The following is a 23,086-nucleotide window of genomic DNA, read 5'->3' on the forward strand; positions in this document are numbered from 1 at the left end:
ATAAAACTATATTGCACACATGATAATGTGTGGAAATCGGGTATTAGTGAATACCATTTGTGCATCACCAAGTAAAGTGGTTTGATTTGTTTCGATCCTATTAAAGTCTTTGTTGCAAACACACTCCAGAATTACACAAAACTGCTTTATTTTTGCATTTCCTGACTGCTAAAGAGTAAATTTCATTTACAGGTTTTTACATTTTGGTATCTGTTACAAAAATGACATCCTACAGCCTTTCCTTTCACACTCCTGTATCTCAGCAATATTGACACATAATTCACCTAAATGTTATTTCTGTGCAAAGTGAGAGGAGTTTGTAAAAACCAATGCCCAAACAAAAGCAGTTCTTTGCCAGAAGGCAGAGCCTGACATTCGACCTCTGCCTTTGAAGCACTACAAATGTGGCAAGAAAAACACTTAAAATTTAAAGTAGTCTTTATTTATTGTTACAGTTTGGGAAACACTTGTTCATTCAGTTGCTTGCCTCCTTTATCTAGTAGTGTTGGCTTATAGTAGGAGACCCACATAGTGTGGAAACAGAGAGCACTGTATGCCCTGCTCCGCTGTAGTTACTCACGCCTGTGCCTTTCTCTTGGGCCTGCCACATGCATGTATTTCAGACAGCACTCTAATCTTGACCACAATTCGACTTGTTCACACCGGATAAGTTCTTGTGTTCCACCTGTAGGGAACCGCCAGGCTTCATTGGTGTAAAATGCACTGCTGCCATTTTCCATGATCCCTAGCTTCATCGTAGACACTTGGTCCACAACCATAAAGTCAAATGTCCAATTGTAATTGTTTGTCTCGAGGTATGGTAGCTGATTGGCCCAGCCCATTTTGCAGTCAAAGTAACTTCTATCCATCATTCACCGAATGCGAAGAGCTGCGGTAGTTGAGTAGGTAGAGCAGCTTCTCCCACTCCTCCGCCCTTATTTTTCATTGACTTGTGTGTTTGTGCTTTGTAAATGCTGGCTTCTGATTCATTATGAGGCTTGTTAGTCCCTCCTTAGAACAGTCATGTTGTCATTCGTAACCTCCCATGGCTACTGGCCCCTTTACTTGGTTGTTACACAGGGCATGTACTATTTCCTTCGTGCACACGTAGCGTCACACAGCTTTGTCTGTGCCTTCTCCTCTCCTCCCCCACCCGCTCTCACATTGCCCGTGCCTTCTCCCCCACCCGGCCCTTTCTACCAATATCTGTGCTGGTATTCTTGGATGTTGAGCATCTCAAGCGCCGGAGCTGCTAAAAGATGGTGCAATATCACCATTTAATGAAATACTGGACCAAAATGAGAGGCCCCAATTGTAAACATCCCCTCTAGGCGTGGCGTATCCACCATTACTGCCCAGTATCTCAGGACAGTGCAAGGTAAGATTAGACGATGGACTGCACATGGAAACAAGGCTGGCACTCACTCATTGTTCTTACTGACTCACTCATTCAAGACCACTTCAAACCATTCTCCTTCAAAGCCACCATTTCATATGCAATTCAGTTTCACATAAACAAGTCGTGTGCAGTATAACTACAGGCAAAAGGGAAACCAAGTCCGCTGTGGAAAAAAAGTTTGAAAATACTTAAACTCAGAAAATACTTAAACTCGCCCATATAATGCCTACTGCCATCTTACCCAACTCCTCACTCAGGCTCCCATACACAAACAACGAGTTGGAAGTGAGCCCATTTCACATAAGCCGTTATGTTACAAAAACAATGTTTTTGGTCGATCTACCGAGCCATGAAAACTGTCATCTCACTGCTCTGTATAACAACAGAAATAATCGATGTGTGTCACTTTTTTGTGTTGGAAAAATGCACATACAACATTCGCTTTGCTATTCTCAAACTACTGCATGTTTCCAAAGAGACGATTTGGGGGGGTTAGAACCAAGGACTTTAAAAGGACCGGTATTGAACAACTTTGTTTCCATCAGTTGACAGGGTGGGCACCAACACTTCTCTGCACGCCTGTCAAAAGGGAGAGCAACAGCACTTCTAAGGCACAAACAGCTATTCTGGGCAAGCGAATACCTGCATGCCTATATTTATATTCCAAGAATTGACAGAACTTAACATGCATTAATCTGCTCTTAAACCACTCTGCTCGATGCACCTCAAAACGCTTCCCTTTCTCTCTAGAATGCTTTGTCTTTAAAACACTGGGTGGCGTGCCTTAATGGCACACCTGTTTTCTGTTTTTTTTTTCCCAGTGGTGAGCCCTAAGTGCAATGGGTCTACGCAAATGAGGGTCCCAAAGCTAACTGTGCTATAGCTAGGAACAAGGCTTTAAGTGGGATGAAAAAACAAAGGGGTCTCTCAGAGGGGCGTGGTGGGTATAATTAAGGGCGTGGCTTAAAAACGCTTAAGCTAAAAATCTGTGCTTAGCATAGCGTCCCACCTGACTGGTATTTTGCTGCTTCTGTCATTGCATCCAGATATATACTACATCAAGCAACATCATACCTACAACAAGCCAGGACTTTTGGCTTTGACAATGGCTGTTAGTGGCATAAGATACTAAAAAGCAACAACTTTGGCTTCGTTCTATATAATATTGAACATGCTTCAGTTCTAAAATGATGAGACTGTGAAAGAACTATAACCAGTCTCTATGAAGTTACCTCAAAGGCAGTGAAGGGTGGCACTGCTGCAGGGGTAAGATTTCTTTTTTCCACCGACGGTGAGGGCAAAAATGGAGAGCCCAATGGGGTCCCGTTTTAGCACCTGCTTTTTAGACCCGGCTCACTTAAAGCCCTGGCTAGGAGTTAAGCCGTGCCTAACTGATGAGCCCAACAAGTCGAGAACATGTCAGTCACTGCTTGAGTGCATGTACTCGGGGGTAGTGTCCTAGCAGTGCGGGCTGGGCTACCCTTCCCTTTTGGTACGGAATCACGACTGATGCGATGTGCTTGGTTTGTAGTGGTACAGTGAGCCAGGAATGCAGCCCAGTGTCTGGGACTGATCAAGATTTTCAACCATCGAGGGGGCGTGGCTTGGACGCCGAGGAAGCTGGCGGTTTAGAGCGTCTCTCCTCCCGTCACGAGCTTCTTCATCCGGATTTGGAACGCTTTTCTGAGTCTGCAGCTTGGATGTGACCGAAGAATCAAGCACCGGATCACTCCCTGACTGCGATGAGCTGTCCTGCGTGACCGTAGCTGCAGCGGATCGAGAGCTGCGCCGAGCGAGGCTCCGGACGTTCATGGCGGCAGCGCGAACAGAGGAGAAGGAACGGGGCACGAAGTAATCTCCAGCGTAGCGTAGCGGTGAATCTGCCATCACGAGGGGGACTGAAGTAGGTGGAAAGCGTATACAAATAAATGCACACCTGAGCGGAAAGACGTGGATACTGATCGCGTGAGTAAAGTGCGATCGGCCATGTCGGGGCTTCCTCCGCCTTAACCAAGATGGCGGCCGCTACTCGGTAATGCCTTAAAGTCCGAGGCAAAGTGACTCTCCACACTGACTCTGCCCAAGTTAGCCTGATTTTAACGCCAGGCAAGCGATGCTGACAACTGCTCTAACGTTTGGGGAGGAAAATAGGCACATATTTCTAATCTGGCCATGGGAGATTAATGTTGCTACGCTGTGTGCCTGGAGTGCCTGTCATTAGATCACAATGAGTTCCCCAATGACGCAATGAATGATCTATCCACAATGACTGCCAATCTGCTCATGAGGGCTTGAAGCTGCTGCGCTGAGCGCCTGGATTGCCTGACATCAAACCACAGTGGGCTCCCTAATATACCAGTGATATCCCCAAATGATAGCAAGTGCCTGGAACACAGTTTTCTTCCTATTGCACAGCAATCTATATACGGTGATCTCTCAAACGACAGTGATCTCTTCACAGTGATCTTTTCCAATGTCACTACACGCACCACGTGCACATACTGAATGAATGCATGAGACGCCCTGTACTTCAGATCCCATTTATGAAGTGTTATTGCTACCAGTTAACTGAGATCTAGCTGGCCACTCTCTTGTATAGACTTGTGCTGTATAATCTACCCCACGTGATTGCCGAAGGGGGGCTTTCAGGGCACCGTTCAAGGATCTAAGCAATTCAGAAAAGGATCTAGCAGTCACGATGGATACCAAAGACCAGGGTACCCTTAAAAGACTTAAATCAGATCACTCGAACCCAGGATCGCCAAATAAACCAAAGAAAGTTACTCCGGACGCACTTGATATGATATTGAATAGGCTAGATGAAGTGAAGGACCTAGCCAAGGTCACTAAAGAGGAAGTGGTGGCAATCCGTCAAGATATCCGAGACACTAATGCGCTTAACAGAAACAGAATCCTGGATCAGTGGCCTGGAAGACATAGAGGTTGAAACTTCGGCGGCTCTGAAACACCTACGCATCTCTTCTGACCAGACAACTAGACGATTGGCCGAGTTGGAAGACAGGAATAGGAGAGGGAACCTTCGCATTTTTGGGATTCCGGAAGGGTCCGAAGATTCGGAAGGATCATGTACTCGGTTCTTGGAATCTTGGTTTACTAAAGCCACGAACCTGACTTTTACCAACCCTCTTGAATTTGATAGAGCACATAGAGTGCCAGGAAGAATCACTAAGACGCAGAAAGGACCAAAGCCCATCGTATGTAAGCCGTTACGCTACCAAGATGTGGAGCAAATCCTTGCCTTCGTGCGGAAGCACAATCATATCCTGTGGAAGGACTCCAAGGTCTATATTTCTCAAGACTACAGTAAGGCGACCGTAGAAATAAGGAAGGCCTTCCTTGCCCTACGACCACAACTGTCTTTGAAGGGATATCAATTTGGTTTTGTGGGCCCGGCGAGGTACAGGGTGACAATACGTGGGTCGTCTCACTACTTCACGGATCCTATGAAGTTAAAACGCATGCTTGAGGATTTGGAAGAACGAGATATGGAACGCGACATGGAAACCAATAACCCAGACAGTCTGGCGGCTTCAGCTTCAGGATACAAATGATCACATCTGGGCGTTGGTGCTTTCATCAGGCTATCTCTACCCTGATAGATCTACAGGCCTAGTGGGCTTGTCAATTACAGGGTAATTACAGGGTAAGATGTCAAGTTTACAGACGCCTTCTGACACTGGAAGCTCTATTGTGAGTTGTAATGTGGCGTAAGGGTTCGAACTAAAGTCCTGAAAGTTTCTTTACTTTCCTTTTCTCGTTTTGATCTGGCATCGATCTGCTGTTATTGATCTAAACTCTTTGACTTGAGCTGACTCGCCTTGTTTGATTATTACTGATGCGGGTGCCGGAGAGTTGTTACTCGTAATGATCTGACTGTGTCCATACTCCGGCACACCGGCAGGGTACTTCGGAGTTGGTCGGATCTCACACCGGCCATGCTGAGACTCTTTGACTAAGTGAATGCTCACTGGCAATTTATTGCTTTTGCTTAGGCTACTTATCATTAATGAATAGGCCTAGAGTCTACTAGCCCTTAAGGGCCCTTGATGAAGGATATGAAGCTATAATACCTTCAAATGGTCCGTTTTGTACTTTATATTGCTTCTACTTACCGTTCTATAGTTATAATCTAGTGGGTATTCTGGATTATTTCTGGCTAACAAGAATGTACCTTGGAAGTGCTTTACTGGTTCCATGTTGGTTCTGCCACACCATTTCAATGTTCCACTGCTTACGTAATGTTTATATGCATTATATGCATTATGCATTGTGCATAGCTGTTCCAATGTTTATACAAGACTAGTTTAGACGGGAGGGTTACTGCGGTTTTCCTCACGTCGCCATGCTTCTGTACTACAGTTGGGGAGGGCGGGGTGGGGGGATGTGGGGGAGAGGGGGGGATGTGTGTTGTGTGTTATGGTTTGCATTTTTTCTTTCTCTTCTCATTCCTCTTCTCTTTTCTTTGCTATTCCTTTCTCTTCTAGTCTATCCCTTTTCTCTTGACTGGACAAGTTGTATCATGCACGTGTTGTATCTGTATACCCACACTCAGACCGTTCGTGTCCTATCTCTGGGCGCCCAAGCGTCTGCTCATGGCTTTTGTCCATCTTGCAACATATGGGTCAAAACAGGGTGCTCCTCACATAAAGCGCCGCGTAGCACGTTTCTTCTTGGGTCTCATAAAGCAATCATGATGCATGCACTAGTATAAATGTCACATCCAACGCTCTCCACTCCGCTTGGGACAACCTCACTTGACCAACTGAAGATTCTGTCTATGAATGTTAAAGGTTTGAATCAACCCGTAAAAAAACAGAAAATATTAGACTATGTGCTCAGGCAGAAGGGGGACATTGTTCTGTTGCAAGAGACCAAACTAGACGTTAAACAGTTCTATACTCAGCGCAACAAGTTTTACTCGGAGGTTGTAGGGTCTAGTGCACTTGGTAAAAAGAATGGGGTTCTGATATTATTATCAAAAAGATCCAAGGTAGAATTATTGTCTTCCTCATCAGACGAAAAGGGGCGCTGGGTCACAGTAAAGCTTGCCAGGGACAACACGGAATTCTTTGTCACTAATATATACGCACCTAACACTAATGACTTAGAATTTTGGCAGGACTTAGTCAAGCAGATTGCAACGATACCTGATACAGCGGTACATATACTTGGGGGTGATTTTAATCTTCCATTTGACCCTGCCTTAGACAGAGATTCGAAGTGTGTGTTTAAACCGAACAAATCACATAATGCTTTCATCAAATTATGTCAACGTTTCAATTTGATTGATACGTGGAGAGTACAAAACCCTACTGACAGGGATTACACATTTTACTCTTCTCCTCATGATTCGTACTCCCGCATTGACTACATTTTCATTCCACAAAATGGCGTTGCAAGAATAGAGGATACATCAATTGAACCGAGAGTGCTGTCAGACCACTCATGCATATCTCTATCCATCAGTAACATTAAACCGTCCCCTAAACAAACGTCGTGGAGACTCAATGAGGAAATCTTACACAAAGAACAAAATAAAACTGACATTCAAACAGCTATTCGGTCATATTTGGAGATTAACAGGAGAGGGGACACCTCAGATCTAGTGCGATGGGAGGCTTTGAAAAGTACCATAAGGGGGGTGTGCATCAAAATCCGTTCAGCAATGAACAGAGATTGCAATGCAAAGTTGGAAGAGTTAGAGGCAGAGATAGCTAATCTGGAAAACAAACACCAAATGACAAGGGATCGGGAGACACTCAATACCATGACTAACAGAAAATACGAATATAACGAGCTGGTGAGCGAAAGGGCGGGAGTGTGGCTGGACAGAAGGCGAAGATTTAAGCTCTGTGAATCTAACAAGGCCGGTAAAAGCCTGGCAGCATACTTAAAATTCAAGGTGCAGAAAAATACTATTAATGTAATAAGAGATTCTGCGGGAGTAGGCCACTCGGACCCCCAAAAAATAACTGAGGTCTTTAAAGACTTCTATGAGGACTTGTATGCTAAAAATGAATTGGTTGCTGAGGACAAAATTCAGGGGTATCTGCAGGAATGTGAACTGCCAAAGCTAGGGCCGGAAGAACAACACAGTCTTAATGAGCCGATCTCGGCCACTGAGGTGGAAAAAGCAATCAAGGGGTTGAAATGTGGGAAAGCACTGGGCCCTGATGGCTTTACGGCTAAATTTTATAAAAGCTTTGCAACAGATTTAGTTAAACCTCTTCTGAACCTCTTCCTCGAATTCACGGAGTCAGGGGAAGTGAGGGGCACATTAGCAGAAGTGACTATCGCAGTTCTGCCAAAAGATGGCAAAGACACGTCGTTACCAAAAAATTATAGGCCGATTTCCCTGATTAATCTAGATTGTAAGTTGCTAGCCATGATTTTTTCAGCCCGCTTACAAAAAGTCCTTCCTACCCTCGTACACCCATCTCAAGCGGGTTTCTTAAAACATAGACTGTCTAGTGATAACACCAGAGTACTAGCCCACGCCCTAGAAAAAGCAAAACTTCTGAATACTCCCACGGTAGCTGTCACACTAGACGCTGAAAAAGCCTTCGACAAGGTAGATTGGACCTTCCTTGAGGCAGTTTTACACAACTTTAATCTAGGGAAGACATTTACTAAACTTGTAATGGCTCTGTATGCCGGCCCTACTGCTAAGGTCAGAGCGGGTGGCTCCTTCTCTTCTTCTTTCTGCTTAAAACAGGGAACAAGGCAAGGATGCCCACTATCACCATCTCTGTTCTTACTAGCGATAGAACCTTTTCTGTGGCATATTCGAAATAATGAAGCCATTGCTGGTGTTCCGTTTGATGACTGTACTGTAAAATTAACTGCATACGCCGACGATGTGCTGATTCTGACGGAGAAAGCTGATGAGGCTATCCCGGCCTTAATTAACACAATTGATGGGTTCTCTAGAGTTTCAGGGTACAAGCTGAATAAGGACAAAACAGAAGTCAAGCTACTAAACAACATCGGGGGTAAAGAAATACTGGGCTCATCTGGCCTCACCTGGCAGCCAAAAGCTTTTAAATATTTGGGCTTAGATTTTGAGAGACTTAATAACGACTCTGAAATTGAATGAAGACTTAACGTTAAAAAAGATATCTACGCTGTTAGATAGCTGGTCACCCAAATTTTGTCCTGGTGGGGTAGGGTTGAGACTCTTAAAATGAAGTGCACACCTCTAGTTAACTACCTGGCTTGCATGCTCCCCATGACTTTCTCGGACGAATTCATCAAGAAAGTGGACAGGTTGTTTGGAGAGTTCCTGTGGCGAGGGAAAAAAGCCAGGATATCACTAAAAAAGTTGCAATTGGCAAAAGAAAAGGGCGGCCTGGGCCTGCCTTCGTTCAGGAACTACCAGACGGCCTTCCTCTGTAAGCAGGGGGCCCTTTGGCTGGTTGACTCTACGTCCTATACTCCAGTGTGGCTATCTATCGAGCGGTCGTTAATGGCACATGCACCCCTTTCAGCTCTCCTCAGCATGGACTTGGCCCATGTACCCCACTCCAAATACATTCTACTAAATACCAGAAGAGCACTCCTCAGGCTTGACCAGTCCCATTAAAACTGCTTCGGTGATTAAGAAATCTACCCTACTCTCATTATGGTATAACCCTATGTTTTGGATAGAGGGAAAGACCCTTTACTGGGAATTGTGGGCTACACGGGGTATCCATATAGTGAATGACCTTTATGAAAATGGTAGGCCCCTACCCTTTTCGACATTACAAGAGAAATTTAATTTGCCACCCATAGAATTCTACCAATTCTTGAAACTGAAAGCCGCTATCTCGAAGTGTACCCTCACTACAGACTTACCCTGGTTGATGACCCGTCTCCGACTATTGTACCATGCTCACCATTTTGTATCTAGAATATATAAACTGCTCCTCCCCCTGCCCAAGAAACCACATAAGTTAACGGAAAGCAAGTGGGAGTCGGAGCCTAACTCGACAGGTATAACGATGGATTGGGAGGTAATACACAACACTGCATTAACAAATAAGATATCCCCGATTCTATGTCAAACGAAATACATGTTGGTGAACAGAGTGTTCTGGACCCCTCAGAAATTGTTTAAATGTAAACTGAGGGATACGCCTAACTGCTGGAACTGCCAGGAAGCACCTGGAGACTTGGCACACATGCTTTATGATTGTCCCCTATTAAGATCATTTTGGAAAAAAATATTTGTATATATTCATCAGGTATTCGGAATCACACCTGTGCAGGAATTTGTAGATGTCATCTTGGGCCCTTAGGAACACAATTACCGGACATCCATGACAGACAATTGCTTGATATCATGTTGACACTGGCGTGCAAGGTCATCCTATATAAATGGAAACATTTTACTGAAGTCAACTTTAAAATGTGGCTGGAATGGCTTTCCTTCTTGAGGGGCGGACAATCCGGCGCTACAGTCAGCCACTTGGAAGCCTTCGAACAACAAATTGTGGTCCTCCCTAGATGCGTCATCCTCCCACTTTGAGCCCCCATGATGCACACCTCAACGGACTGCCTGTCTATATAGAATTTAGTGTGTTTTAATGTGTATGCTTCACTGTGTACTTACTGTCGCCTGCACCGCGACCCAGGTTTCTGTAAACCGATTGCTATTGATTTATGGATACATCTGTCCTCTCTCTCTCTTCTTTCTCTTTTTTCCTCTTTTTCTCTCTCCCCCTTTTCTTCTTTCTTTGATTTTGATTATTGGAAGTGTCATTGTGCCAACATTATATCCATCTGTACTTTGGAAGATTTATTGTATTGTCTTTATTTTCAATTTTATCTTCAATAAAAAAGATTTGAATAAAAAAAAAAAAAGATTTTCAACCATCACTTCTCTGCTTTTCTCTCTCACCTGCTGGAAGGGACAGCACGCGCCGTTCACGCGCACAGGCACTGCCATAGACTGGCCCTTTACTTCGGTTGTTACACGCAATGCCTTATTTAGACTGTAGCAATTGCAAAAACAAGTGATGGACTGAATGTGGATCAATGTCACACACTCCCCCAGTCCAAAGATCTGGGCCCAAATCCATCGTTTTTTTGCACTCCACACCACCCTGGGTTAGACAATGGCGATATGCAAATCAGCTCTGACCCTGTTGCCCCATGGGAACAGTCCAGTCCGAACTACAAAAGCCATGTCCTTCCCAGAACGGAATCAAGCATCCGAGGACCGGACCGGTTTCGAGGTAACACCTCTCATCAGCCCGGCTAGCTTGACTCCAAGTGGTGTGGAGTGCCTGGGACCCACGTCTGGGCATCCCCAGCGCACTTAGGGCGGCAATTGCAAAAACAACAAGTGATGGACTGAATGTGGATCAATGTCACACACTCCCCCAGTCAAAAGATCTGGGCCCAAATCCATCGTTTTTTTGCACTCCACACCACCCTGGGTTAGACAATGGCGATATGCAAATCAGCTCTGACCCTGTTGCCCCATGGGAACAGTCCAGTCCGAACTACAAAAGCCATGTCCTTCCCAGAACGGAATCAAGCATCCGAGGACCGGACCGGTTTCGAGGTAACACCTCTCATCAGCCCGGCTAGCTTGACTCCAAGTGGTGTGGAGTGCCTGGGACCCACGTCTGGGCATCCCCAGCGCACTTAGGGCGGCAATTGCAAAAACAACAAGTGATGGACTGAATGTGGATCAATGTCACACACTCCCCCAGTCAAAAGATCTGGGCCCAAATCCATCGTTTTTTTGCACTCCACACCACTCTGGGTTAGACAATGGCGATATGGCTTTTGTAGTTTGGACTGGACTGTTCCCATGGGGCACAGGGTCAGAGCTGATTTGCATATCGCCATTGTCTAACCCAGGGTGGTGTGGAGTGCAAAAAAACGATGGATTAGGACCCAGATCTTTTGACTGGGTTGAATGTGTGACATTGATCCTCATTCGGTCCATCACCTGTTGTTTTTGCAATTCCGCTATAAGTGTACTGGGGATGCCCAGACGTGGGTCCCAGGCACTCCACACCACTGGAGTCAAGCTAGCCGGGCTGATGAGAGGTGTTACCTCGAAACCGGTCCGGTCCTCGGATGCTTGATTCCGTTCTGGGAAGGACATGGCTTTTGTAGTTCGGACTGGACTGTTCCCATGGGGCACAGGGTCAGAGCTGATTTGCATATCGCCATTGTCTAACCCAGGGTGGTGTGGAGTGCAAAAAAACGATGGATTAGGACCCAGATCTTTTGACTGGGTTGAATGTGTGACATTGATCCTCATTCGGTCCATCACCTGTTGTTTTTGCAATTCCGCTATAAGTGTACTGGGGATGCCCAGACGTGGGTCCCAGGCACTCCACACCACTGGAGTCAAGCTAGCCGGGCTGATGAGAGGTGTTACCTCGAAACCGGTCCGGTCCTCGGATGCTTGATTCCGTTCTGGGAAGGACATGGCTTTTGTAGTTCGGACTGGACTGTTCCCATGGGGCACAGGGTCAGAGCTGATTTGCATATCGCCATTGTCTAACCCAGGGTGGTGTGGAGTGCAAAAAAACGATGGATTAGGACCCAGATCTTTTGACTGGGTTGAATGTGTGACATTGATCCTCATTCGGTCCATCATCTGTTGTTTTTGCAATTCCGCTATAAGTGTACTGGGGATGCCCAGACGTGGGTCCCAGGCACTCCACACCACTGGAGTCAAGCTAGCCGGGCTGATGAGAGGTGTTACCTCGAAACCGGTCCGGTCCTCGGATGCTTGATTCCGTTCTGGGAAGGACATGGCTTTTGTAGTTCGGACTGGACTGTTCCCATGGGGCACAGGGTCAGAGCTGATTTGCATATCGCCATTGTCTAACCCAGGGTGGTGTGGAGTGCAAAAAAACGATGGATTAGGACCCAGATCTTTTGACTGGGTTGAATGTGTGACATTGATCCTCATTCGGTCCATCACCTGTTGTTTTTGCAATTCCGCTATAAGTGTACTGGGGATGCCCAGACGTGGGTCCCAGGCACTCCACACCACTGGAGTCAAGCTAGCCGGGCTGATGAGAGGTGTTACCTCGAAACCGGTCCGGTCCTCGGATGCTTGATTCCGTTCTGGGAAGGACATGGCTTTTGTAGTTCGGACTGGACTGTTCCCATGGGGCACAGGGTCAGAGCTGATTTGCATATCGCCATTGTCTAACCCAGGGTGGTGTGGAGTGCAAAAAAACGATGGATTAGGACCCAGATCTTTTGACTGGGTTGAATGTGTGACATTGATCCTCATTCGGTCCATCACCTGTTGTTTTTGCAATTCCGCTATAAGTGTACTGGGGATGCCCAGACGTGGGTCCCAGGCACTCCACACCACTGGAGTCAAGCTAGCCGGGCTGATGAGAGGTGTTACCTCGAAACCGGTCCGGTCCTCGGATGCTTGATTCCGTTCTGGGAAGGACATGGCTTTTGTAGTTCGGACTGGACTGTTCCCATGGGGCACAGGGTCAGAGCTGATTTGCATATCGCCATTGTCTAACCCAGGGTGGTGTGGAGTGCAAAAAAACGATGGATTAGGACCCAGATCTTTTGACTGGGTTGAATGTGTGACATTGATCCTCATTCGGTCCATCACCTGTTGTTTTTGCAATTCCGCTATAAGTGTACTGGGGATGCCCAGACGTGGGTCCCAGGCACTCCACACCACTGGAGTCAAGCTAGCCGGGCTGATGAGAGGTGTTACCTCGAAACCGGTCCGGTCCTCGGATGCTTGATTCCGTTCTGGGAAGGACATGGCTTTTGTAGTTCGGACTGGACTGTTCCCATGGGGCACAGGGTCAGAGCTGATTTGCATATCGCTATTGTCTAACCCAGGGTGGTGTGGAGTGCAAAAAAACGATGGATTAGGACCCAGATCTTTTGACTGGGTTGAATGTGTGACATTGATCCTCATTCGGTCCATCACCTGTTGTTTTTGCAATTCCGCTATAAGTGTACTGGGGATGCCCAGACGTGGGTCCCAGGCACTCCACACCACTGGAGTCAAGCTAGCCGGGCTGATGAGAGGTGTTACCTCGAAACCGGTCCGGTCCTCGGATGCTTGATTCCGTTCTGGGAAGGACATGGCTTTTGTAGTTCGGACTGGACTGTTCCCATGGGGCACAGGGTCAGAGCTGATTTGCATATCGCCATTGTCTAACCCAGGGTGGTGTGGAGTGCAAAAAAACGATGGATTAGGACCCAGATCTTTTGACTGGGCTGAATGTGTGACATTGATCCTCATTCGGTCCATCACCTGTTGTTTTTGCAATTCCGCTATAAGTGTACTGGGGATGCCCAGACGTGGGTCCCAGGCACTCCACACCACTGGAGTCAAGCTAGCCGGGCTGATGAGAGGTGTTACCTCGAAACCGGTCCGGTCCTCGGATGCTTGATTCCGTTCTGGGAAGGACATGGCTTTTGTAGTTCGGACTGGACTGTTCCCATGGGGCACAGGGTCAGAGCTGATTTGCATATCGCCATTGTCTAACCCAGGGTGGTGTGGAGTGCAAAAAAACGATGGATTAGGACCCAGATCTTTTGACTGGGTTGAATGTGTGACATTGATCCTCATTCGGTCCATCACCTGTTGTTTTTGCAATTCCGCTATAAGTGTACTGGGGATGCCCAGACGTGGGTCCCAGGCACTCCACACCACTGGAGTCAAGCTAGCCGGGCTGATGAGAGGTGTTACCTCGAAACCGGTCCGGTCCTCGGATGCTTGATTCCGTTCTGGGAAGGACATGGCTTTTGTAGTTCGGACTGGACTGTTCCCATGGGGCACAGGGTCAGAGCTGATTTGCATATCGCCATTGTCTAACCCAGGGTGGTGTGGAGTGCAAAAAAACGATGGATTAGGACCCAGATCTTTTGACTGGGTTGAATGTGTGACATTGATCCTCATTCGGTCCATCACCTGTTGTTTTTGCAATTCCGCTATAAGTGTACTGGGGATGCCCAGACGTGGGTCCCAGGCACTCCACACCACTGGAGTCAAGCTAGCCGGGCTGATGAGAGGTGTTACCTCGAAACCGGTCCGGTCCTCGGATGCTTGATTCCGTTCTGGGAAGGACATGGCTTTTGTAGTTCGGACTGGACTGTTCCCATGGGGCACAGGGTCAGAGCTGATTTGCATATCGCCATTGTCTAACCCAGGGTGGTGTGGAGTGCAAAAAAACGATGGATTAGGACCCAGATCTTTTGACTGGGTTGAATGTGTGACATTGATCCTCATTCGGTCCATCACCTGTTGTTTTTGCAATTCCGCTATAAGTGTACTGGGGATGCCCAGACGTGGGTCCCAGGCACTCCACACCACTGGAGTCAAGCTAGCCGGGCTGATGAGAGGTGTTACCTCGAAACCGGTCCGGTCCTCGGATGCTTGATTCCGTTCTGGGAAGGACATGGCTTTTGTAGTTCGGACTGGACTGTTCCCATGGGGCACAGGGTCAGAGCTGATTTGCATATCGCCATTGTCTAACCCAGGGTGGTGTGGAGTGCAAAAAAACGATCGATTAGGACCCAGATCTTTTGACTGGGTTGAATGTGTGACATTGATCCTCATTCCGTCCATCACCTGTTGTTTTTGTTTTTCTTATTTAGACTGTAAGCACTATTTTCTTTCATGCGTTTCTCCTACTGCAGGCACAACTTGCTTTCCTGCACCATTCAGCGCGCCATGCGCACTTTCACTTTCTAAGCAGCCCAAGACAATGGCGGCCGCTTCTTTGAAATTAAATAGGTCTCTCATTTTCAAGAGTATGAGATATTGGCATTGTAAATGGCAATGCCTTTTATTTGTGTGTTAATTATGAAAACAGATAAATAAAAGGCGTTGTCATTTACAATGCCAATAGCTTAAACTCACGCAAATGCGATTTGCATTGCAAATGCTTGTTTTTAATGTCTAGTTTAACGGTGAGAATCTTTCAGTGCTGGCGTTCTGTGATGTTGTATATTTAAATTGATATCCAATCTTCCTCGAAGTGGGTTGGTGTCTGCTGGTATGGTGACGACTTGATATTTATTGCCTGTGCTCACAAGTGGCTCCCAATGTAGGGCGCGATAACATTCAAAATAACGTGCTCGAAGGCCTTGTGGCAGGAAGGCCATGTTGCTACTGATATAGTTTCCCAGAGCACCCCAAATAGGGGCGTCAGTAGCTGCCAATCAAAGTTCAAACATGGGAGCAGTCCCCCACTTTGTACTCCTTGTCCCTTAACCTGAAAATGCAGCCCGACCACCGGCTTTTGAGGCAGTATTGGAAACTTCTGCATTCAAACAAAGCTGTTTACATTCGGATCCGTTAGTGCTGACAGCAGGCTGAGCCCCCTGAAGACATCAGACTGGCCCCTGCCCTACACTGCCCCTAAATGGTTTAAGCTGGAATGGCCACTATTCTTTCCTGTCCACACAATCCACTTAATAGTCTCTAAACGTAGTACTTTTTAGATCGAGCCGCAAACAAATGCATTCATTGCAGAGTGCCGCCTGTAACATGAATCGCACAAGTTCTAATCCAAGAGGGCCCACTCGGCCTTTCATACTTTTGAGGTTGATAAAATGAGTACCATCGAGTTGGTTAATACTTCATACATGTTATCTGTGCCTGGAGGCAAATCATAGCATGTGCTATATAAGCATACTTGTATGTCAAAGGTGCAGCGAAGTAGCTCCTTGAAGATAGTAGCTTGGCACTACTTAAAGCAAATAAAGTAATGAAGGAATGAAAATCTCTGGTTTGGCAGAAGTCCACATTCAGCTAGAAACTGTATTCAGAAAGTTAATAATAAAGATAATAGTATTGACCGTTTAATAGTAATGGATTGCCATGTTTGTGTCAGTCTAAACCCCTGGTAATTATTCTCAGTACATTCCATTCAATAGTTTTTCAGCTTGTTGATGCCATTGCATTGATGGATGAAGTTATAATCCGATCTAGTTCAGCCCTGCCCATGGCACCGACAAAACCTTTCAGTCTGAGGCAGCAGAGAGACAAAGAAGTGACACTGGTTCGGTGCCTAGGAGCTATCATGAACCAAGTTATTATGTTTGATGTTCATGTTTGTTGCACATGTATACAGCTGTTATTTCATTACATGGCATGACCATCTATGACCCAAGTTCTTGCTCTGTCATTCCAGGTGCTGCCTATTCCAGAGCCGAACAAAGTATCCGGAGGCTGGTAGAGCAGACTGGGCTCCCGTTCCTGCCCACCCCAATGGGCAAAGGCGTTGTTCCCGATAACCACCCCCTCTGTGTGTCTGCCGCCAGGTCCAGGTGAGAGCCAGCCCGGCAGAGCTTCTCCCCCTCTGCTTGTCTGCCGTCAGGTCCAGGTGAGAGCCAGCCCGGCAGAGCTTCTCCCCCTCTGTGTGTTTGCCGCCTGGTCCAGGTGAGAGCCAGCCCTGGCAGAGCTTCTCCCCCTCTTCGTGTTATGTTATCATCATTTGCTATAGCGCTCGACTCAAACGCGGGGGCATCTCGGCGCTGTATCAGATCCTAACAGGTGGTGCGTACCATATGGATTCAGAATAGGTATGCTTTTAGTGATTTCCTACATTTACAGTATGTGAGGGTGGATCGCAGGGTCAGTGGAAGTTTGTTCCAGTACCTTGGAGCGAGATATGAGCAGGCTTTGCCCCCATGCATGTTTGGCGGTTACGACGTACACACAGTAAGGCTTTGTCGCTGGACCTGAGAGTGCGACTCGGGGCATAGGCCTTTAACTTTTTTTGAAGATACAACGGACCTTTGCCTTTTAAGGCATTATACGTGAGGCAACAGATCTTAAAATGGGAACGTTTCTTCACTGGGAGCCAGTGCAATTCCTTCAAGAGGGGAGCTGAGGGAGTTCCAGAAGGGTGGTTCAGAATAAGCCTGGCCCACGTGTTCTGGACCACCTGGAGTTTGGAGAGCAGTGATTCACTAGCTTCTGCTAGGAGAGCATTTCCATAATCCAGTCTACTTATCACCATGGCCTGGACCAGTGTTCTACGAACTGTCCTGGGGAGGAAGGGCAAGATTTTGCGCAATAGGCGCAGACTGTAGTAGCAAGTGCTCGTAGTTGCAGCGATCTGATCTTTCATCGTAAGCGCTTGATCTAGTTTTATCCCCAAATTCTTTACGTGTCTGCTGCGAGGTCCAGGTGAGAGCCAGCCTAGCAGAGCTTCTCCCCCTCAGACTGCGGTGTGGCCCTGTGCCTACTCTGGCGCAGACTGCGGTGTGGCCCTGTGCCTACTCTGGTGCTGGCGGAGGTGTGGGCTGTGCCTACTCTGGCGCAGACGGAGGTGTGGCCCTGTGCCTACTCTGGTGCACATGGAGCTTGGCCCTGTGCCTACTCTGGCGCAGACTGAGGTGTGGCCCTGTGCCTACTCTGGCACAATCTGAGGTGTGGCCCTGTGCCTACTCTGGCGCAGACTGAGGTGTGGCCATGTGCCTACGGTGGCACAGACTGAGGTGTGGCCCTGTGCCTACTCTGGCGCAGACTGAGGTGTGGCCCTGTGCCTACTCTGGCACCGACTGAGGTGTGGCCCTGTGCCTACTCTGGTGCACATGGAGCTTGGCCATGTGCCTACTCTGGTGCACATGGAGGTGTGGCCCTGTGCCTACTCTGGCGCAGACTGAGGTGTGGCCCTGTGCCTACTCTGGCACAGACTGAGGTGTGGCCCTGTTCCTACTCTGGCACAGACTGAGGTGTGGCCCTGTGCCTACTCTGGCACAGACTGAGGTGTGGCCCTGTGCCTACTCTGGTGCACATGGAGCTTGGCCATGTGCCTACTCTGGTGCACATGGAGGTGTGGGCTGTGCCTACTCTGGCGCAGACTGAGGTGTGGCCCTGTGCCTACTCTGGCACAATCTGAGGTGTGGCCCTGTGCCTACTCTGGCGCAGACTGAGGTGTGGCCCTGTGCCTACTCTGGCACAGACTGAGGTGTGGCCCTGTGCCTACTCTGGTGCACATGGAGCTTGGCCATGTGCCTACTCTGGTGCACATGGAGGTGTGGCCCTGTGCCTACTCTGGCGCAGACTGAGGTGTGGCCCTGTGCCTACTCTGGCACAGACTGAGGTGTGGCCCTGTGCCTACTCTGGCACAGACTGAGGTGTGGCCCTGTGCCTACTCTGGCACAGACTGAGGTGTGGCCCTGTGCCTACTCTGGTGCACATGGAGCTTGGCCATGTGCCTACTCTGGTGCACATGGAGGTGTGGCCCTGTGCCTACTCTGGCGCAGACTGAGGTGTGGCCCTGTGCCTACTCTGGCACAGACTGAGGTGTGGCCCTGTGCCTACTCTGGCACAGACTGAGGTGTGGCCCTGTGCCTACTCTGGCACAGACTGAGGTGTGGCCCTGTGCCTACTCTGGTGCACATGGAGCTTGGCCATGTGCCTACTCTGGTGCACATGGAGGTGTGGGCTGTGCCTACTCTGGCGCAGACTGAGGTGTGGCCCTGTGCCTACTCTGGCACAATCTGAGGTGTGGCCCTGTGCCTACTCTGGCGCAGACTGAGGTGTGGCCCTGTGCCTACTCTGGCACAATCTGAGGTGTGGCCCTGTGCCTACTCTGGCGCAGACTGAGGTGTGGCCCTGTGCCTACTCTGGCGCATGTGGAGGTGTGGCCCTGTGCCTACTCTGGCACAGACTGAGGTGTGGCCCTGTGCCTACTCTGGTGCACATGGAGCTTGGCCATGTGCCTACTCTGGTGCACATGGAGGTGTGGGCTGTGCCTACTCTGGCGCAGACTGAGGTGTGGCCCTGTGCCTACTCTGGCACAGACTGAGGTGTGGCCCTGTGCCTACTCTGGCACAGACTGAGGTGTGGCCCTGTGCCTACTCTGGCACAGACTGAGGTGTGGCCCTGTGCCTACTCTGGCACAGACTGAGGTGTGGCCCTGTGCCTACTGTGGCACAGACTGAGGTGTGGCCCTGTGCCTACTCTGGCACAGACTGAGGTGTGGCCCTGTGCCTACTCTGGCGTAGACTGAGGTATGGGCTGTGCCTACTCTGGTGCAGGTGGAGGTGTGGCCCTGTGCCTACTCTGGCACAGACTGAGGTGTGGCCCTGTGCCTACTCTGGCACAGACTGAGGTGTGGCCCTGTGCCTACTCTGGCGCAGACTGAGGTGTGGCCCTGTGCCTACTCTGGTGCTGGCCGAAGTGTGGGCTGTGCCTCCTCTGGTGCAGGCGGAGGTGTGGCTCTGTGCCTACTCTTGCGCAGACGGAGGTTTGGGCTGTGCCTCCTCTGGCGCAGACGGAGGTGTGGGCTGTGCCTACTCTGGCGAGGCAGAGGTGTTGGCTCTGCCTACTCTGGCGGAGGTGTGGGCTCTGCATACTCTGGCGGAGGTGTGGGCTCTGCCTACTCTGGCGGAGGTGTGGGGTCTGCCTACTCTGGCGCACATGGAGGTGTGGGCTGTGCCTACTCTGGCGCACATGGAGGTGTGGGCTGTGCCTGATCTGGCGCAGGCGGAGGTGTGGCCCTGTGCCTACTCTGGCACAGACTGAGGTGTGGCCCTGTGCCTACTGTGGTGCAGACTGAGGTGTGGGCTGTGCCTACTCTGGCGCAGGCAGAGGTGTTGGCTCTGCCTACTCTGGCGGAGGTGTTGGCTCTGCCTACTCTGGCGGAGGTGTTGGCTCTGCCTACTCTGGGGGAGGTGTGGGCTCTGCCTACTCTGGTGCAGACAGAGGTGTGCCCTGTGCCTACTCTGGCGCAGACGGAGGTGTGGGCTGTGCCTACTCTGGCGCACGTGGAGGTGTGGGCTGTGCCTACTCTGGCGCACGTGGAGGTGTGGGCTGTGCCTACTCTGCCGCACATGGAGGTGTGGGCTGTGCCTTTTCTGGCGCAGATGGAGGTGTGGGCTGTGGTGCAGACGGAAGTGTGGGCTGTGCCTACTCTGGCGCAGACGGAGGTGTGGCTCTGTGCATACTCTGGTGCAGACGGAGGTGCAGGCTGTTCCTACTCGGGTGCAGGCAGAGGTGTTGGCTCTGCCTACTCTGGCGGAGGTGTGGGCTCTGCCTACTCTGGCGCAGACGGCGGTGTGGCCCTGTGCCTACTCTGGTGCAGACGGAGGTGTGGCCCTGTGCCTACTCTGGTGCAGACGGAGGTGTGGCCCTGTGCCTACTCTGGTGCACGTGGAGGTGTGGCCATGTGCCTACTCTGGTGCACATGGAGGTGTGGCCCTGTGCCTACTCTGGCGCAGACTGAGGTGTGGCCCTGTGCCTACTCTGGCACAGACTGAGGTGTGGCCCTGTGCCTACTCTGGCGCAGACGGAGGTGTGGGCTGTGCCTACTCTGGCGCACGTGGAGGTGTGGGCTGTGCCTACTCTGCCGCACATGGAGGTGTGGGCTGTGCCTTTTCTGGCGCAGATGGAGGTGTGGGCTGTGGTGCAGACGGAAGTGTGGGCTGTGCCTACTCTGGCGCAGACGGAGGTGTGGCTCTGTGCATACTCTGGTGCAGACGGAGGTGCAGGCTGTTCCTACTCGGGTGCAGGCAGAGGTGTTGGCTCTGCCTACTCTGGCGGAGGTGTGGGCTCTGCCTACTCTGGCGCAGACGGCGGTGTGGGCTGTGCCTACTCTGGTGCAGACGGAGGTGTGGCCCTGTGCCTACTCTGGTGCAGACGGAGGTGTGACCCTGTGCCTACTCTGGTGCACGTGGAGGTGTGGCCATGTGCCTACTCTGGCGCAGATGGAGGTGTGGGCTCTGCCTACTCTGGTGCAGACGGAGGTGTGGGCTGTGCCTCCTCTGGCGGAGGTGTGGGCTGTGCCTACTTTGGCACACATGGAGCTGTGGCTCTGTGCCTACTCTTGCGCAGACTGAGGTGTGGCCCTGTGCCTATTCTGGCGTAGACTGAGGTATGGGCTGTGCCTACTCTGGTGCAGGTGGAGGTGTGGCCCTGTGCCTACTCTGGCACAGACTGAGGTGTGGCCCTGTGCCTGCTCTGGCACAGACTGAGGTGTGGCCCTGTGCCTACTCTGGCGCAGACTGAGGTGTGGCCCTGTGCCTACTCGGGTGCTGGCCGAAGTGTGGGCTGTGCCTCCTCTGGTGCAGGCGGAGGTGTGGCTCTGTGCCTACTCTTGCGCAGACGGAGGTTTGGGCTGTGCCTCCTCTGGCGCAGACGGAGGTGTGGGCTGTGCCTACTCTGGCGAGGCAGAGGTGTTGCTCTGCCTACTCTGGCGGAGGTGTGGGCTCTGCCTACTCTGGCGGAGGTGTGGGCTGTGCCTACTCTGGCGCAGGCGGAGGTGTGGGCTGTGCCTACTCTGGCGCACATGGAGGTGTGGGCTGTGCCTACTCTGGCGCACATGGAGGTGTGGCCCTGTGCCTACTCTGGCGCAGGCGGAGGTGTGGCCCTGTGCCTACTCTGGCACAGACTGAGGTGTGGCCCTGTGCCTACTCTGGCACAGACTGAGGTGTGGCCCTGTGCCTACTCTGGCGCAGACTGAGGTGTGGCCCTGTGCCTACTCGGGTGCTGGCGGAAGTGTGGCTCTGTGCCTACTCTGGCGCAGACGGAGGTGTGGCTCTGTGCCTACTCTGGCGCAGACGGAGGTGTGGCCCTGTGCCTACTGTGGTGCAGACGGAGGTGTGGGCTGTGCCTACTCTGGCACAGGCAGAGGTGTTGGCTCTGCCTACTCTGGCGCAGGCAGAGGTGTTGGCTCTGCCTACTCTGGCGGAGGTGTTGGCTCTGCCTACTCTGGCGGCGGTGTCGGCTCTGCCTACTCTGGCGGAGGTGTGGGCTCTGCCTACTCTGGTGGAGGTGTGGGCTCTGCCTACTCTGGCGGAGGTGTGGGCTCTGCCTACTCTGGCGCAGACGGCGGTGTGGGCTGTGCCTACTCTGGTGCAGACGGAGGTGTGGCCCTGTGCCTTCTCTGGCGCAGATGGAGGTGTGGCCCTGTGCCTACTCTGGCACAGATGGAGGTGTGGCCATGTGCCTACTCTGGCGCAGATGGAGGTGTGGGCTGTGGCGCAGACGGAGGGGTGGGCTGTGCCTACTCTGGCGCAGACGGAGGTGTGGCTCTGTGCATACTCTGGTGCAGACGGAGGTGCAGGCTGTTCCTACTCGGGTGCAGGCAGAGGTGTGGGCTCTGCCTACTCTGGCGGAGGTGTGGGCTCTGCCTACTCTGGCGGAGGTGTGGCCCTGTGCCTACTCTGGCGCAGACGGCGGTGTGGGCTGTGCCTACTCTGGTGCAGACGGAGGTGTGGCCCTGTGCCTTCTCTGGCGCAGATGGAGGTGTGGCCCTGTGCCTACTCTGGCACAGATGGAGGTGTGGCCATGTTCCTACTCTGGCGCAGATGGAGGTGTGGGCTGTGGTGCAGACGGAGGGGTGGGCTGTGCCTACTCTGGCGCAGACGGAGGTGTGGCTCTGTGCATACTCTGGTGCAGACGGAGGTGCAGGCTGTTCCTACTCGGGTGCAGGCAGAGGTGTGGGCTCTGCCTACTCTGGCGGAGGTGTGGGCTCTGCCTACTCTGGCGGAGGTGTGGCCCTGTGCCTACTCTGGCGCAGACGGCGGTGTGGGCTGTGCCTACTCTGGTGCAGACGGAGGTGTGGCCCTGTGCCTACTCTGGTGCAGACGGAGGTGTGGCCCTGTGCCTACTCTGGTGCACATGGAGGTGTGGCCCTGTGCCTTCTCTGGTGCACGTGGAGGTGTGGCCCTGTGCCTACTCTGGTGCACGTGGAGGTGTGGCCC

The 23,086-nt window shown here is 50.8% G+C and overlaps 1 protein-coding gene across 1 annotated transcript in view; it reads left to right on the top strand.

Moving 5' to 3' along the window:
* The window catches only part of HACL1 (2-hydroxyacyl-CoA lyase 1), a 148,474-nt gene that overhangs the window by 49,904 nt on the left and 75,484 nt on the right, over positions 1-23,086 (top strand). The window contains exon 9 of the mRNA XM_086942194.1: positions 16,561-16,696. Within this exon, the coding sequence (XP_086798320.1) occupies positions 16,561-16,696 (136 nt within the window). The remainder of the gene's footprint in view (positions 1-16,560; positions 16,697-23,086) is intronic.

This window comes from Lissotriton vulgaris, chromosome 10 (genome assembly GCF_964263255.1).
Source record: "Lissotriton vulgaris chromosome 10, aLisVul1.2, whole genome shotgun sequence".
NCBI lineage: Eukaryota > Metazoa > Chordata > Amphibia > Caudata > Salamandridae > Lissotriton > Lissotriton vulgaris.